The sequence below is a fragment of the Pteronotus mesoamericanus genome, unplaced genomic scaffold (assembly GCF_021234165.1).
Source record: "Pteronotus mesoamericanus isolate MK-2021 breed Mesoamerican mustached bat unplaced genomic scaffold, CSHL_Meso_final contig_220, whole genome shotgun sequence".
Classification (NCBI taxonomy): domain Eukaryota; kingdom Metazoa; phylum Chordata; class Mammalia; order Chiroptera; family Mormoopidae; genus Pteronotus; species Pteronotus mesoamericanus.
Genome location: NW_026555091.1, coordinates 6,440,465 through 6,458,966, shown reverse-complemented (window position 1 = coordinate 6,458,966; position 18,502 = coordinate 6,440,465). Strand labels below are relative to the sequence as shown.

General features: G+C 49.6%; 1 protein-coding gene across 1 annotated transcript in view; it reads right to left on the bottom strand.

The window, feature by feature from the left end:
* The window catches only part of ZNF277 (zinc finger protein 277), a 71,703-nt gene that overhangs the window by 14,538 nt on the left and 38,663 nt on the right, over nt 1-18,502 (bottom strand). Inside the window, exons 3-4 of the mRNA XM_054571370.1 lie at nt 12,582-12,670; nt 12,239-12,321 (exon numbers count right to left, since the gene is read on the bottom strand). Coding sequence (XP_054427345.1) covers nt 12,239-12,321; nt 12,582-12,670 — 172 coding nt within the window. The remainder of the gene's footprint in view (nt 1-12,238; nt 12,322-12,581; nt 12,671-18,502) is intronic.

Here is an 18,502-nt window from a genome sequence, read left to right as displayed (position 1 = left end):
CTTATAGCGCGGGGCTCAAAATAGGAACGTCATGAAGTTTACCGCTGATTCTGTATTTACAGAACTGCATAAAAATGAGCCAGGACCCAGAAGCTTAATGCATTCCACGTGGCCTTTCTGGAAATGTATCACCAAACATCTAGAAATATTAATCCACCGAAGAAAAAATAATCCAGAAGTCACCACAATAAAAATCAATTCAAGAACTTCCGCTTCCAGCCGTAATGGGAGAATGGATATCGTACTTGCCCCGTAAACTACAAAACAAACCACTTCGCACGGTCGATCTGTTTGAGACGTGGGATAACAGGGCTGGGGTCCTGAAGAGGAGAGAAGAATGCATGGCCAGTTTTCTGCTGGGTGGCATTTTCCGCACTGCAGCATAGAGAACTTAAACCCAAACGCCGGGTAGAGAAAGAAGGACCGCCGCTCCGGGTGCCGAGGTGGCGGGGTCGGCGGGGCCAGGGACGGGCAGGGAGAGCCGCCGGGAAGGCGCCCGGAGGACTGCGCCGGGCTCTCCCGGTCCTCGGCCAGGCGCCGAGCTGCGCCGCGCAGGGCAGGAGTGCGGGCCGGCGGCGGCGCTTCCCCGGGGCGTTCGGGAACTCGCAGCGCGGGAGGACGCGGGAGCCCCGACGTGCAAAATGGAAAAACCCGGCTCGACCGCTCAGGCGCACCGCGCATGCGATAAAAGCAGAAGGAATACCAGGCGCGAGGTTCATGTATCGGACAATTTGATTATTGCTCTTTAAAAACAGATGGACAGTAAAAGGCAAATGGAAGAGGTACTGGAAAAGGGAAGCTGAACTCTCACAAGCACGCATGGTCTGACGGAGAAAAGAACTCATGCCCCAGAGCCCTGTATCCTGGACCTCGCGAGCAGCCAAGCCCACACCTGGCAGAGAAGCTCGGCCAAGCCCAGGGCAGCCCGCCCCCGGGCTTAGCCCGTGGGGCTGCGCTCACCGACGGCCGCCGTCCTCGCAGGCTTGTCACAACAAAGACAGACGGGGCTGGAGGAAGATCTCACTGAACATTTCCTTGGTTTTGACTCAACACAGAAAAGATCTGAGTCCAAACCAGAGGGATAATAAGCCACCCAAGGTCTCTGGTCGAATGGAAGCTTTCTCAGCGGACCCTGAGTCCCGCAACCGGAGGGCCCACGCCACACACTGGGACGCAGGCGGCGGCCCCGGGCGGGCAGGCCTGTGCTGCGAGCTGCTTCCAGGGCGTAACCCTGGCACCATGCTCTTCTGTCCTTTGGCCTGGGGCGCCCCTGCCCGTGACGACGCGACTCGGCGACTCTCAGCGCTTCGTCTGCACTGCCCACAACCACAGGAAGACAGGCGGCCGAGTCCCGGGTGGGCCCTCACCTCGCCGGCTCAGGCACCCCCTCCAAGCCTGTCATCCTCACCTGGGGAGCTCTGCTGCGCTCTGCCTTCTGTCCTCTCTGCAAACTGTTTAAACTCTCCCCAGACGCTCCTTCACGGAAGGGCAGCCACTCAGGCCACGCTTTGTTTTCTGTTCATCGGCCCAAGGCTTTCCCCACGTGAAGGCCACCAGTGCAGGAGCTCTGCAGCCGGGACGGAGGGACCGGCGGCCAGGGAGCCCCGCGTTAGGTGGGCTCTCTGCTCCAATGGGTCCCCTCGCTACACCGGGCTCCAGTGGCTTCAACAACGTGAACGCTCTGCCTAGCCCTTCGTGGCCATTTTCCTCGTGTTTCCCACGGACCCATTCTAGTTCTGCTAACTGCACGGTCCACTCCAGGAAGGTCTGCTTTCTGACCCACATCGCTCGGCACTGGCTTCTAGAATTCGAGAACTAACAGAGACCTCGTGAAACGATTTACAATCCCCTATAAAGGAACCTTGGGATGACTGTTTAAAGCCACACAGCTACGTGCTGACAACGGTGGCGTTGTTGTCAGGCACCACACTCGCTTCATTGTCCCCAGGAGGTGCCCACGGGGGCAGGTGCAGACACGTAACATGCAACCGCGACAGCTCTGTTTAGTGAACCAGCACACCAGGATCCGGGGGAGGGAGAGCTGGGGGGTGGGGCAACATAAACCTGCTTCCGACAGTAAGAAGCTTCCTTTAGCTGAGCCTGACGCGGACTGGCTTCTCGGAGCCGGGGGCTGTAGAACACACTACATAGCGGGAGGGACCACATGCACAGCGACAAGCACGCCTGTTTCTGACTTAATTAGAAAAAGGTGTTCTTGGGGGGCAGCTTCGCTAGGCTGTAGAAATTTTACCTGGGTGGTTCATAGGTTAACAACTGTGCACAGGATAGTTTCCAAGGTACCGTCCATGTTTTCTCCGCCCTCCAAATGCAGGCTGTAGCCTGGCCGGCTCCTGCGAGGCCGGGTCCTGGCTGAGAACAGTAGCGCCATGGGGCGTGCACTGAGGCAGCCGTCTTCCGTCTCACGTCCAGGGACGCTTCGCCCTCACCAACAGCCCCGAGCTGCCGTGTCCGTCGGGTCTGATTTTCTTCTCTCCTTCAGGGCCGTCTGGGTTCACCTCCTTTTCTCACTGAAACTTTTCCTCACCGTTACTGCGTCTACTTCTGGGCCCACCGACTGGCTCCCTGTCGACGCCTCCTTTCCACTTGCTAGCCTCTGAGTCGACCTCCTGTTCTCCTTAACCTGGAACAAAACTATAGGAATTCTCCAAATCCAGCTACACAAACCCCAGGTAATCAGCTCCTATGGGTACAACTGAGTAAAGCGTCTGGTCTCTGGGAAAGAACAGCCTCCAGCCTCTCGTCTGGATGGGCCTTGGGCCATTATTTTCATCTGACGGGGACACGCTGCCTCTTCCTTCTGGGTTCTCTGCTGTTTGGATCTACCGACAACCAGACACCAGATGGGGAGATTTATAGGAGAGACGTGCCCAGCACCAACATTTAAGGAGCACGTCTATCTGAGGCGTGCCTAGAGGGATATAGCTGGACCTTAAAAAATCGGTCTATCAATATGTAATGACTATACCTGGAAGGGACATAGCCAGCACTGGAACTTGCCCCAGATGGAGGCAGCACCAAACGCGTCCCTGTCTGCTGCTGCAGGAAACCAGCCCTTACTTAGAACGGCACGCACAGTGCTGCACGCCGATTCCAGCCTCCCGTTGCGCTGCGCCCCCGCACAAACCCTGCCATCGCTCTCAGCAGCGGTTCTCAAAGGCCTATTCTCATTTCTCAAGCCGCTCAAGGGCCGGGGTAGCCGCCCCCAGCTTCCTCCCCCAGGCTTCCTCTGTCGCACCCGGAGCCCCGTGCGCAGCTCAAGTGCCACAGCTCTGCGGTGGGTGGGAACTGACCAGGACTCGGGAGACCTACATCCCTGCCGTGTTTTTGTGACCGATTCTTCATGCGGCCTAAGGCACGCCACTTCTCTAGGACTTAGTTTCTGGTGATCTCTGAACTGCTTCAGAAACATCCTACAACCCACTGAGGTGACCGTCCCTGACACTCTGCTAGACGGCACCTGTCCTGTGGCCACAGTCTGTACATTCCATTGGCTTCTGCACTGATTGGTTTTCAAGAAAACTGTGTCCCAACCTGCCTCTGCTAACAGAGCAGGAGCCCCCCGGTGCCACATGCACACAGCTGCTTACAGAAGATTCTCAGTGAGTGCGTGACAACTCACTGTTCGCCCCGGCCCACCCTCCGGCAGGATGGGGTGCTGGCTCCGGATGGAGTCACTGACGTCCCATACAAAGCAGAGAGCCTTCCACAGCAAAAGTGAAAGTTGCTGAGACACTCATCTAAACGAGTGTCCTACTGTATATGTGATGTATCCTGATAAAAGGAATTTCTTATTGGTTATGATTTTAAAAGTTCCAATGTTTTGTTTTTAAGTCACAGCTGAAAAGTTTTATAAATACACAGAAATACATTGGAGACTTTTATATTGCTTTAGGGTAGGGATTTGGAGGATATGTTTTAATTTTTTTCAATTAATCATTTTTACTTTAAATACACTATACATTCTTTTAATAAGTATATAATCTTAAAAGAATAACTTTATGTTTGTTACTAAACCAATGTTTAATACAGGAGATGCAAGTGAAGATAAGGAAATGAACTAGAGCAATAATTACTGAATCTAATAGTTAAGAAAACTAAGTACATTAAAGTAGAATATTATTTTTGTTTTATAATTTAAAAATATTGTGAAATAAAATGATGGCAAACTGCTTTTCCACTTGTCTGCTCTAATAAAGTCTACTCATTATTTTAAAAAAGTGGTCTACTTATTATTATTTTTCATAAGTGCCTGTGCCTTAAAAACAAATATGAAAATTTCCTCATTTCTTAAAGTAGCAACACCAAATAAATTACATATACTTTTGATCAAATTTCACCTAAAATAAATAATATAAACATGAAAAAGAAATTATTTTAATTCTGCGACGATTGGACTGGTGACAGCTCTCATTATCCAATTGCGATCAATCCCGTGAATTAAGAAGTCCCCTGGCTTGTTGTGATTGGCTTTGGGTGAATCAAGTTGTTCCTGGCGACTTCACGGTGTGTGAGTGACCTAGTGAACTTGCAAGCTTTTCAAGTCTGGTAGCTTTTCCTTAACTCTGTCACTGTCTCTTTTATTTCCTCACCATTCTTTTAATTATAAAAAGTATTTAGATTTCTTTAGTTTTAAAAACATTTCTTTTTAATTTTTTAAAAAATCCTCACCCGAGGCCATTTTTTCATTGCCTTTTTAGAGACAGGAAGGCAGAGGGAGAAACATTGATGGAAGGGAGAAACGCTGATTGGTGACCTCCTGTAGGTGCCTGGACTGGGGACCCTACGCACCTGGAAAGGGGGTCGAACCTGCAGCCCAGGCATGAGCTCTGACCAGGAACTGAACCTGCAACCTTTTGGTTATGGGCGCCAGCCCACTGAAGCACACGGGCCAGGGCTGACTTCCTTTGCTTGTCCCAGGAACGTCTTTTTATGCCCCTCTCCTCCACACCACACCGCCCACAAGGCTACCCCAGGCCCCCACCTTCCATCTGCCTGTAAGTGCCCTGCCGCTAAGTCTTAAACCACGAAATAACTCATCAGCCCGGCACTTAGGCTCCAATGCGGGGGGAAGGGAGCGTTTCCCGAACTCACTTGCGGTCTTCCACAGGACGTGGGTAACCGCCAGGAAGGCCTTGCCGATGTCGCTAATTCTACGTCATCAGCTCCAAGTGTTCCCCACCAGAGCGTGAGCTCACGGACGGACGGCAGAAGCGCTTTATTCACCTGGGGGTCCCCACGGTGCCCAGGCAGGTGCCACGGTCCCTGTTCGATGGGGGTGCTGCTTCCTGTGTCTGCACGTCCTCCATGCCCCCCGACAGGGACGGACTCCGGTGGGAGTCAGCCTCGCCATCACCACCCCCGGCGCCCGGGTCCCACCGCCGCTCACTTGCTGTGACCGAGGAGACAGCCCCGTGCCTTAACAGCACTGGCTGCCCTTCTGTGACACACACGTTGACGGCCGCTGACCAGCGCCCGTCACAGACGCATGGGAAGGAGCCACCCAGGCAATCGGGAAGCAGTTTCCCTTTCCTTTCTCTTTCCCTCTCTCCTTCCTTCTCGCCACCCTCTTTCCCCCTCCTTTCCTTTCTCCCTCTGCAAAGCTCGGTATCTGGCAGGATTAGCTGTGGCGTAAGTTTGAAAGTCCATTATGAACAAAAATTATGATGTTAGGAGACACCCAACGAAGCCTCACAGAGAGGAGCAAATCAGAGCCCCCCAGCCCCGCGGTTTTATTTTCCTAAAAAATTTCATGCTGGGTGGAGAGACTGGATCTTATTCATGGATTTGCAGAGGAGAAGGAAGAAGAGAGAGAGTCACAGATGTTATATGTTTGAACTCCTCAAAGCAGCTGATGAAATCAGATAAAATTTTCATTGCAAACTAGACTTGGATCCAAACCACAGTTGCAACAATGCAAGAGCAGCTCGTGTGTTCAGCAAAGGGCCTAATAACAAGCTGCACGCGGCTCTAATTGGTTTAAAATGTCAAGTGCGGCGGCAAGGGGTCAGTGCCTGCCGTCATCTTTATTCATGAGCGGGCAGCGGGGATGTCGCAGAAACGGCAGGTGCGGCCGCCGGCACGCACCAGTCACGGGGGAAGACGCCGACGCAGGAAGTGAAAACGGGCGTTAGGGGGAAAGTTACAAAAATTGGCCAGTGTAGAAGAGGCAATTTAGAAAATGTCAGCTTAGGTATTTGTACACAGGAGAACAAAAGCTGATGTTTAGAAGGACAGATCCGGGGGAGCGGCTTGCACTGACGTGAGCCTGAGGCTGCTGCCTTCAGTTTGGGCATCAGATGCGCCTGAAAGATGCTGACACGCCGCATTCACACGGCTGCCCGAGTGGCCAGGACGGACACCGCGAGGCAGGGCCTGAGGGGAGTCTCCAGCCAGGACCCCTGCGCCCTCGGATGGGAACACAACAAGCCCGCCCGGTCAGAGCGATCCCTGAGGGCCTCAGGCAGGCTGGAGAGCCTCCGGGCCGCCGGCCGCCCCGTCTAGAACCCTGAGCGCCTGTGGTATTGGGGGGCTGCCTCATACCCACCCTGACGGATGAGCGTGTCACGCTGCTATTAAACTGTGCGGTATAAAAATGGGAGTGGAGAAAGAAAATACAGGGTAGGATGGGCACAAACTGAAGATGAAAAGGGACAAAAACACGCAGGCGGGGCCGCCTGTCCTCCTGTGTCCTGACGGGCCGAGCGGTCATTCCACGTCAGTCTCCCCCAAGAGATGCGCTGCAGGCTGTTCTCCTCCCGCTCCCTCCGTCCCCCCTCGTGGAGTGCTCAGGGTGAGCGGATTCAAGTGGAAAACGCTCAGGAAACTTTCCCTAATTTAAAGATGAGGGGGCAAGTTTGATTAACAAAGTAAAACAGTAACATAAGTAACTTCTGTGTACAGATGTTGACATACAGCTTCAACCACTTCCAAAACAGATTCTGCCTGCAAGTTAAATATTTGAGAAGTGCTCTCTCTGACTAGGGTCAAGTAAAAAGGTTCTTTTCCCCCAGATAATTCCATTTTAGGTGTCAAAACTCCCCCAAAAAACAAAAAACAAAAAACAAAAATCCGCCAAGTAGCCCTGAGAAAGGCTAAACTGTGTGCCAGAATCTCATGACTTGAGCATGTGAACTTAGGTTAGCAATATACTCATACAGTAACTTAATGTACTTAAACAAGAACATACCTCTGCATGTAGAGGCAGGAATGATGGTGTTAAGGCAAAGATTATCAGTGACATTATATGATTTTTAAAAATACATTAATTTCAGCATTGTATGAGAGATAAATGGAAAGTTGACTTTGACAATGCCAAAGGTCTTAATAAATAAATGTCAGAGAAGAAATGTCAACAATTAAAGAAAGACAATAAAACAAACAAAAAAAGCTAGAGAGCCCCCTCTTTCCGGGGTGACACACTCCCCCGACCCCCCGACCCCATGGGATCGGACCTCACGTACCACCGCGCAGGAGATGCTGGCCCCCACCCCCGCCCTGAGACCACGGTGCTGAGGCCCCAGCCGCCTGCTCGCCTCGCGGGGCAGACGGACAGGATTTCCCTTTTGCTTGGAGTCTCTCTGAGGTGGCTTTTGAAGGGAGAGGAAGATACAGGATAGAGAGAACATCTGAAAAAATAACTAGCAGAGGAAAAAAGAACAAATGTGACCGTTTACGTAAAATGGATCATCACCATGGGAAAAAAAGAGTAAGTGCAGAACAGAAAAGCATGCGAGAGGCCAACACACGGGAACTGGAGAAGCCACGCTTCCGTCCCGGTTAAGGAAACATGGGAGTCCAGTCCGGCGAGAGGAGGGGCTGGGCACGCCCTGGGCGGCTGCGGGAGACCCACAGCACCACCCTCTGGGCCGGCGCCTGAGCTGGCGGCATGGCTGGGCCCGCCCAATGCCCCCGCCTGGGCAGCCTCTTCTGGGACAACCTCAGGGCCTGGCACAGCCCCGTCTTCCTCTGAAGACAGAGGAGACTGAAAACATGCTGTCTTCAAGCTGTAAAAGAAAACCTGAGAAGCTTAGGCCCAAAGGAGCAAGGAATTCCTCCCTACCACTGGCCTAAAAGAATAAGAAATTAGATTTTCTTCAAAAAAAATACTAAGCATTGGAAACAAGACACTTATTTATTCAAGTATGTGTTTATGTCCCATGCATTCGTTTTTAATCATTCTTACACATGTCAATTTAGAAAACGTCGCATCCGCTCGCAGCGGAGGCTGAAATGGGACAGAGGGTCCTGGCGCAGCCGGGACGAGAACGGGCCGCAGGCTGGGGAGGGCGCGAGTCGCTCCCCCCTGGTTTTCCACGGACGTACCACGGCTCTGAGCGCGTCCCCCAGGACCTTCCACCTCGTCTTTCTGTCCAAGCAGAGAAAATGATATTGCCTTTCTGATCTCACAGAGCCGCCCATGTATATTAAAAAATGCCACGTAAAATTCAAATTCAGTTGGCAAACGGCAAGATTCAGTTTAGTGTTGGTTCCCACTAGGTATACGCTGGTTTCCTAAATGGAAACATTAATTAATTTGAAGGTTAAAAATCCCTTGGCGTTCGCTGCAGCTCCCTGGATCTCTGCGGCCTTGTTAACAATAGGCTTTACATTCAATGGGAAACAGCATCTTCTATTTGGGACAGTTCTGCTGGAAGCAATTAAAGAACCTGTGCTTAGAAATTATGCAAGAAAGGTAGAAATGTAAAAGGACTTTTACTTTGAAGTCACTGATAGTAAATAATCTGATCCTTTACTAGAAGTCACTAAAATCTGTAAGAAAGTGGCACGAGGATGGAAAATCTTAGAAGAAGATACATATTTCATTTTGTTCTTGTTTTATTGTCAGGGGATGTGGAAGATATGAAGTAGCATTAAGAACAAAGAAATACTGTTCCTCTCTAGAGGATCAAATTGCTATATAGGTTAAAATTTTCATAAAATATTTATAGTTATCATAAATGACCTCTCAAGCTGACATTTATAATGGTGATTAATTAAAAAGGCCCCTCCATGCTAAGTGGATGTTTCTCTTCATCCCAATTTAATTAAAAGTTACATCCTGCTGCCGAGAACTTCGAATGCCACGTGTCTCCTGCAGACAGAGGGAAATCGAGGGCGTGTTAACGTTTCAGAGAGAGGTGTGACCCGGGACTGCAGACGCCTGTCTCGGCTGCCTTGTATCTCCTTTTCAAATCAGGGAGATTTCATTACAAGACTTTACAGAAATACCAAGCCAATACAACACATCAGGATTAAATTTAAGTTAATACTTTGTGAACAAAGAAGATACAGACGTGAATGTCCAAGTTCAGCACTTAGGAGGCATCTAACCCAGTAAGGAAGACAGACTTTTAAACAACTGACTGTCCTTGAAAAGCCACCTGAAATCGAGCTTGGACGAGGGCTCCGGGTTCCCACAGATGGAACCCGGGACGAGCGAGGCGAACGCGGCACTGGCCCAGCTGGACCGGGGCCGGCCCTCGCGCTGGCGGCTGAGCGCATGGCGTGGCCCGCGCAGTGAGCGCCGCGGACCCCGACGGCCGGCCCCGCGGGGACGTGGGCAGGGGCTGCGCGTCCCCGCGTGCGCCGCCCGGACCCCGCCCGGCGTGAGGCTCGTGCTCCCCGAAGGAACGACGAGCCGCGCACGGGGCGGCGCAGAGAAAGCGCGGGGACGGCGCTGGACTGCAGGTGGAGCCCAGAAAAGCTCAAGACCACGCCGGTCGGGATGTGTTCTAACAGTGAAGCTCCGGCGGCGCGTCCACGGACTGGAGGCGAGTCCGCGGACGGGCCGCGCTGCCAGCGCGAGGGCGGCCCGGAAGGGCGTGGACGCGGGGCTGCTCGGAGCAGCTGCCAGGCCCGGACCGGGACTGGGGCGGGCGGGGGAGGACAGGGGGCGTCCCAGGTGACTCTGGAAGGTGCAAACCGAGTACGTGGGAGAACGGGAAGCAAAGGAGAAGAGGCACATCGCCGGTCTGCGTGGAGAAAAAGTGAGTTCGGTGTCAGGCACATTGAACTTGAGGTGTTGCCTGAAAATCCAAATGGGAAAGTTGAACGTAAGGGAAGTCGGCGTCGGGGTTCAGAGGTGAGCCTGGGTGCATGCCGCCCGACCGCCTACTGTGCGCCATCAGCAGAGCGGGGGCAGCTACGGGGCGCCGCCCCGGGTGGCGGGCCAGGCCCCGGGAAACTCCCCGACGCCCGCTTAGGAGAAAAGCAGCCCTGGAGGAGGTTGGGGTGGGATGAGGGGGCCCTGCCGGAGGCGGGCCCGGGGGAGGGAGGCGGAAAAGCTGCGAACACCCCCGAGAGTCCGTCCTCATGCTGTAGTTCCCCTCAGAGCACAGATAAAAGAAAAACCAAAGGAGTGTCCAGTCGGAATCAATCACGTCAAAAAGCACTGGAACGCACACAAATGTCACAAGCGCCAAGGAACCCCTGCAGTGTGCAAGGAGCAGGAAGCAGCGGGTGCTTCCACCCGCCATGGGACTCTAACGTGGACCGCCACGCGCGACCCTCCTCCAGCCACTCGCGCGGAAGCAGGGATCTTAAAGAAAAGAAGTTTGGGGGAAAAATACCAACAGGAACTTAGCAGTAGAGTGAGTGTTCCTGAAGGATATTTAAATATAACCCAGCTCCGCCCTGAAAGCAGCCAGCGTCACCCCGGGCTAAGAGCTAAGAGCGCACCACACAAAGGTGTCTGATCGCGATGCTTTCCTTGGAGGCCCCCGCCACGCGAGCATGGACGTCCCCACGGGAGCGGCCTCGCGTAAGCCAGGAAGGAGCAGAGGTGACAGAGAAGCTGGACTCGGGCTGGCACCCCGCGTGGGGGTCGTCGACCCCGTGGGACCTGCTGCTCTCTCCGGGAGACAGTGGCAGAAGGGAGCGGGGCGGAGGACACCTGCGTGGTGCTGGGGAATGACCTGCAGGTTGGAACTGGGGTCCGAGTCGTAAAAGGTCTTCTAAATCTTAGGGATGTGGCTGTTCCTGGGGACTTGAGTCTGTCGGCAGGCAGACAGTGAGGAGTCTGGGTCCTGAGCGGCAGCAGTGACTGAAGCAGGGGTTGGAGTTCTGGAAAGACATCCCTGTGGGCCCCGGGACTGGGCCCCGGGACTGGGCGCCGGGGCAGCGATTAAGGCCTCTGGGAGCGGCAGTGAAAACGCATGGAAATGAGAAGGCAGGGATAAATCCAAGCAAACAGAATCCATTAAATATCGCAGGAAACTCACCCCTGTTTTGCAGATTTTAAGACATTACAATAGGAAAATAAGAGAAACTAAGGAGCCCTGTTACTTCATTGGGTTTTCTGCTACAGAAAAAGCCTATGTTTTTCTTACGTTAATCAGCATCATACAGTATCATCTCTTCTTAGGGGAGAAATAATCATTTGGGATGTTTACAATATATAATGTGTTTCAGGGACATTCTCAGATCACATGATTACGGTAGGTTGGATTTATCTTCCTCCTAAGGTTTCATGAGGATTTAGCAGAAACAGTGAAATCATAGCTCTCTCTTGTAATGTATTGTATAGTCAAGTCCAAAGATATAAGGAGTACTTATAAATAACTCCTATAGGAAGAGCAAGTCAATTTCAAGTAATAATTGAGATTAACCACAAATAGTAATGAAAAACCACACTTTTAAACAAAATTAATAACTTAAGAAATTAGTTTCTGTTCAATTGGTGAAAATGACATTTTAACACTTGTATATGCTGCTACCTTTTTAAAAGACGACAGATGCTGAGGTTTTAAAATTAGCTTGGTTCTGGTGCAGGCTGAGGAGGAGAAGGGCTACTGTGTTAATCGAGCCTTCTGCTTAACTCTACAGGGGACAAACGCCGAGTTGGTGGAGGGCGCATTCCAGGGAAGTCGACGAAAAAACGTTCATCAACTCCACTCCATTTTAGCCCGGGGCCTTCTCCCCCGGCCCCTGCCATGTGTCAGGCAGCTAAAGTTACACTTAGATGTGTAAGCTTTGTTGTTATTTTAGAGATAATCCAGGAAGCAAAACAAAGCCAAAAATCCCTTCTGCATTTTTAACATGAAATGCTTTCATCTTCAGTGAAGTGTATACTTTTTTCTGTTTTAAGATCTTGATGTATTGTCTCCTCTTTTGTGGTACGTTTGAAAGTTTCCAAAATGAGAAGTAAAAACAGCAACAAAGAACAATGATTTTTGTATATATTTCCAACACACTGTTCATCCTTTTAAACAATTCTTACCAGTTTCTGTTTCTGAAGCTCTTCCCTAAGAACTCTATCTTCTGGTAAAACATCACATAACAAAAAATAATTGTCCTGTTCTTCTGTGGAGAGATTAGAAAAATAAATGAGAAACAAATTATCATTTTTTCCAGGATTTATTCCTTAAAAAAGTTACCTATCTATCTATCTAGAGCTCTCCTCTGGTATATAGGTCTCTTTTCGCTTTATTGAAGTTAGGCAATATAAACACAGCCATTTAATTTTATCATGAAAGTGAGAGAGTTCTAATTTAAGAAAGTGAGATTATTGCTTTGAATTTTGGGGTTGTAGGGAAAAGATGGTAGCCAGGATGTACACTTACCAAGTGGGGCTGTGGAGTTGATTCTTATCACGCTACAAAAATCTGTAATGGGTTGCTCAGTGAACCTTTTCCGCCAATATAAAATGTACCTTGGGGCAAAAAAAAGGATGATGATAAGACTCAATACAGTGCATTCTTTAGAATGATAAATTTTATAGTAACATTTAATTATCCCAAAGCAACAAATCAAAGGTTGAGTAAACACTGCTAGAAAATTTATAAATAGAAAGGCAGTAGAGCATTGTAGAAATATGAAATATTTAATAAATGAAATTACCCTGGAAAGGCAGGGAAATGATTAAACTTTGCTACCCCCAAATTCAGGACAGACATATGGGAAAGTTAAAATGAATTATTTTATGTGACAATGAAATTTTTCTGAAATCACATCTAAGTTTATGTAAACTTAAAATGTACATATTTTCCAATAAATTGAAAGTTGGGTGGTTATCTTGTCCATTAAAATAAGAGATCATAAAAATAATGAAATGAGAAGTCAGCCTAAATCCAATGTCTATATAGCAAGAGAAAAGAAGTTCCAAGAAAATTCCACATGTGTCTGATAAGAGGCAAGCTTAGCCTTTGGAAAAAGTCAAGTTTTAATTCTCTGCGTAACGCCCAGACCTGCATATCTGGTGGAAGAGGGACAAAGATGATGGGATTCGATAAGCCGTCCATCTTTCCATTTATCTACCAAGATTTATGTTGGCGATTACCATCGCGTTTCCCAAATGGCACCAGGAGAATGCGGCCCGCTTTGCAGGGAGAAAGAAAATGGAAAGGCTGACTCTGTAGTCGGCAATGTCAACCGATGGCCGCCGCTGCCCACTCCACACCAATAGGAACCCGCGATTTGGGAGGCAGTGTAGGGAGAAACTGCGTTCAGCACCAACAGCTCGGCTGTGAAGAGGCTCAGGCGAGGGGGCCTCGACGTTAGGGAGGCGTTCCGATCCGGTGTGGCAGCTGCGCAGGGGACACACAGTCTTCGGCAGGAACTGAACGGGCGCTCCACCGAGACAGAGGGAAGGCTGGCCCCGTCCCTGACTGGTCCATTTCTGCGCAGAGGAGGACTCCGAATTCTCCCAGTTGGATTGGTCCAAATAGCACTGTTCTAATTGGTCGAAATGAAGCTGCTCTGATTGGCTGGTGGAGATGCTAACGAGCACATAGCTGGTCAGCACGGACTGGATGGGGAGAGAAAGCCTCAGCCCCATTGGTTGAAATAGGATTCCAGGAGCTCCTTTACAGGGCTGCTCAGGGGGCAGCGGCCCAGGGCAGGCTCCTCCCGGCAGCACCGTGTGAGCAAGAGGCCCTGCCTAGCGATGGCTGCCTGGCTCTGTTTTTAAATTCAAGCCCAGTCAGCCACCGGGAGCCCTTCTTAACAGGTACATTCTTCCTCGGGGTCAACAACAGGTGATCAGGCTATGCATTCGATGAATTAAAAAAAGAAACTAGGACCTGGGAAACTACGAACCAAAACCTGTGATAGAGATGAAAACTTGCTGAAACAGATGAAGGGTGCAGAAAGAGTAGGAATCTGGACATTTCCAATGACCTGATATAGTACCTAGTGGTGTTTTGTACACAGTAGGTCCACAATACATATTTTAAAGAGGTAGCACTGGAAGGTTCCTGTAAGTTTCTCTAAGCAGCCTGCAACTCCCAATATTTTGTTTCCTTTTTATTCTTTCCTCCCTTTTTCTTAACATTAATTTTCAAATCCCATGGTATTCTACAGAAAGGGCTCACATGTTAGAAGAACGTGCTGGGCTGGGAGAGAGGTCTCAGAGAGCGAGCCGTGACAGGAGCGGATATAAAATATAAATGATGACAACACTGAGCATAGAAAATGCCAGGAAATGAGGTTAAACAGTACGGTATAAAGACAGAGCCGTGTGGCTGGATTCTTTCTTCCCGTGTCCAACCCTGCTCCAACCTGTTCAGGTGCGTAAAGGGAGAACGTGTCCCCTACAGAACAGGGCTAGAGCTTGTCTTAGGGACCTGAAAACGGCACAGCTCAGGCGCCCGCTCCGCCTCACGCCAGAGCCGTTGCACAGGTGCACGGTGACTCCATGGCAAGCTCGTACCAGACGTAGCAGGAGCAGAAGGCCAGTGCATACCTGACCCATCAAAGTTCGCAGAGGAAAAGCGCCTCTGAGCGGCGGAAACACCGTTTCCTCGGCCGCCCGGCCTGCTTCAGTGCCCTCCTCTGCTCAGCATCCGACACAGCCACTCTCTTCCTCCTCTCTTCCCTCCCCGCCCCAACAGGAAGAGAGAGGGAAAAAAGGGAGAAAGAAGAGGCAAGAGAAGACTTCAGAGACTAAAACTGACATTCCAGCCGCGTTTCTCATGCTCCCTCTGTGCGTTTTCTATAGCAGGGCGGTGACAGGGACGAAGAACACAGGAGACCCCAATCAGCGATGTTGGGAGTGGAAGGTGGATTGCTCTTCCAAACGGAACCTCGGGGACATCTGTTTTCAGAACTCATCAGATTCATACAGCAGAGCCAGGGGCCGTGGTAACAGACTTAACAGGAGGGCCCGGCCTGAGCGCCGGTCCGCGGCGGGCCATCGGGCGACGGCGTCGGGGAAAAGCTGAGACAGCGGTCAGCCCCTCGTAGCAGTCATGCCACTGTGGCCTGCAGTGTGTGTAAGGCAGTAGTAAGCCCCTGAATACACAGGCTGCTAACCTTTAAACAACATTCACAGGCTTAGCAATGTGTCTATGAGAAACTATGCGACCAATGGCCAGGTAAGAGCGGATACTAGTGACCGGTCTTGTCCTTTGAATTGTCAGTGAGTTATTTGGTAATGGGGGGTCAATGCAATAAGAGACCCTTGTGTGCACAGATCTGGGGCTAGAAAAAGCCCTGACTTTTCAATGGATACGTGAAGTATTTTTTTCTCTTAAAGACCAGGGGGGATAGTTCTTGACAGCACAAAACTGAACTACAGAAAGGAAAGTCTGAAGGATGAGGGAAGGCCTTCCCTTTCCGACAGGAGCCCTTGGTCTGCGCGGGCCCTGGCCTCCTGCCTCCGTGTGGAGGGGTGACTGGGGCTGCGGATTTGAAACGGCCTGACTAGGCAAGAGGTGCCAAGAAGTGAGCGCCCGACGGAGGGGACGAAGTCCCGATTCCGGCCGCCTGCACTCGGGCGCTGCCTCCCAGGCCTCCACGCTCGCCCATGGCCTCCCAGGGTTCTGAACCGGAGGCTCACGCGGTGCCCAAGTCACTTCCAGGTGGCAGGCACTGGGAAGCGATCACTAACCTCACTGACATAAAATGACAGGCAGGTGCCGCCCCGCAGAGCTCATCCGCCCTCCTCAGCTGGTTTGGGAGGGTGCCCCGAGGAAGGAGGGGGAGGAGGACTCCAGCCTTCACGCCGGTCAGCTTTTTCTCTGCTCCAGGAGCAGGGAGTGGTGGGTTTTGGAAGTGATGCTTTTTGGGTGCCATGTCTAGGAACACCTCTGAGGTGCTGTGAGGTAGCTTCTGAGGGAAGGAGGGTGGGGCAGGTTATAGGTCCTGCACAAAGGTGTCATTTGAATGTTTCTCTCCTGGCCAAATGTTGGGTGACAGCAACATCAGAGGAAAAAACCGTGTTACAAAAGCAAAATATAGCCATAAGTTACCATACAACTAAAATATAGAAAATTATTGCATTTTATTATACTTTACTATACAAGTAGATCTGAACTGTGATATGCATTTGACCTAAGTCTAAATTTAAAATGCATCCTAGTTAAACACCTACCAGTACTTTTTAAGTTTATAATTAGAATGAAGAGGTGTCAATATATACATTTCCCTGTGGTTGGTAGGAGCACTCAGAGAAACTGAAGTCAACTGAAGGATGCCTCAAGATGCCAGGTCTTCAATTCCTGCTTCCTGCGGCATTTCCCCCACCCCTGACACACACTTTTAAACATTAAGGAATCACGTAGCACGTCTGCATTTCTTTCTACTTCTGTAGCTTATTTAAAACAATTGCAGCCACTCAATATAGAAAGGCAGCCAAGAGTTACTATGTCGTATGAACTCTTTATTTGGATGAGTTAACAAAGCATTTCATACTTTATTAAAAAGCTATAAAATTATTAGGTCATCAGCAAATATGTTTTATCTTTTGAAAAAACTTCAATCATGTTTCACAAAACTGTCTTACAAAAAAAATCCTTGTAATAATATCTTGCCTACCCAGCCCCCCGACTGGTGTGTTCACTGACAGCGGCATAAAGATTTGAGATATGTTGTTAATTAAGTAGCATGGAATGAGAGACTTTAATATAGAAAGGGCCAAGACTCAAGGAGTTAACGTTGATCTCCTGGAAAAATTTTATCTACTGAGTAAAACTAGCAAACAGCTCAGTATAAATAACTGTGTAAAATGGCTCAAAGGAAAGAATTTTTATTTTTGTTTTGTCTTATTCCCTTTCCCTGAGAACTGTTATTTTGTTCCAATAAATAAAACGTCAAATATATTTAACATGAATACTTATTGCTTGTTATGAAGAACAAGGTAAGTCCATCTCTTATCTATCACTTATCATTGATCATCTTGATTACTTATTCTGCTCAGAAGCAACAATTGCTGAGAAGCTGTGAGTGAGAATATATATGATTTGTATGCAAGTGTGTATGTATTTATATGAATTATTCAACTTGTAAGGAAGTTCTGAGAAAATGAATTCAGGCCAATTGAACCCTCACTGTTCCCTCCATCCCCGCCCTTCCCCACCGGAACTGCTTTTCTGAGGTTAGGAAAACATCAGATAACAGTGAAAAGATTCCAAATTAACTCCTATCACACAGTCAATGCTTGCATTGTTTTGGAGAGGAATTTTTCATTTCCCTAAATAGTGGGAGGGTATTGCCCAAAGGAGACTGCATATATTAAGCATTTATTTATTTTTAAAATTATTTATTTATTTATTTTTAAAGAGAGGGGAAGCGGGGGAGAAAGAGAGGGAGAGAAACATCCATGTGTGGCTGCCTCTTGCGCACCCCCTGCTGGGGACCTGTCCTGCAACTCAGGTATGTGCCCTGATTGGGAATCGAACTGGCAACCCTTTGGTCTGCAGGCCGGTGCTCAAACCACTGAACCACACCACTCAGGGCTAAAAGGTACTTAAAAGGAACAGAGTTTACTCACATACATTCCTGGTCAATTTAAATGATCACATATCTACTTCCTGAGAGTAAAAATATTACTTAGGAGGACAGTTGACAAGGAGAATTTAGGTTTCCAAATTTAAAGTACATGTTAACTACACTTTATTTATAAAACCCATCAGAAATGCATCTTTTTCTTTTTGATTAAAGTGCCCACTTTATTATATAAGTGCCTTTTCAGGGTAATGGATCCCAGCATTTAATTATTGACTCCAAAGCCCCGAGTAGTAGGAAAAAAGATTTTTTTTCTGCCCACCTATGAATGTGATTAACACAATAGAGCAGGTGCTATACGCGCCCTGTTTGAAGTAACAGTAGACAGTCTGTAAGGGCCAGTGTTACCCTGCTTTACGGATGAGGAAACATGCTTGCGGTGGCCAGGGCGCTTGCTAAGTCACCAAGTCTGCATTCAACGCTAGGCCTGCTGGCTCCGAGGCCCACCCCAGCGACACCGTCTGCTGCTTTGGGAAGCCCACCAGAGGAAGGCGGCAGCTCGCTAGGCATGGTGCAGCCTGGGGGATAGGGAATTTAGATGCAGGGGTATGACGATGCCTGGGCTCCTCTGTTTTGCAGGGAATAAGGGCAGAATATCTCAAAACGGGAACCTTGTCAGATAAATCAATATGTGTGCTTGCAGTAACTATGCAGAGCCAGTAGCTACCACGCTGTAGCTGCTAAGGAAAATGCTTATCAAGTTCCAACTAAGGACAGGACAGGACAGGACGCAACTACTCCGCCGCAGCTGCTGAGGAGA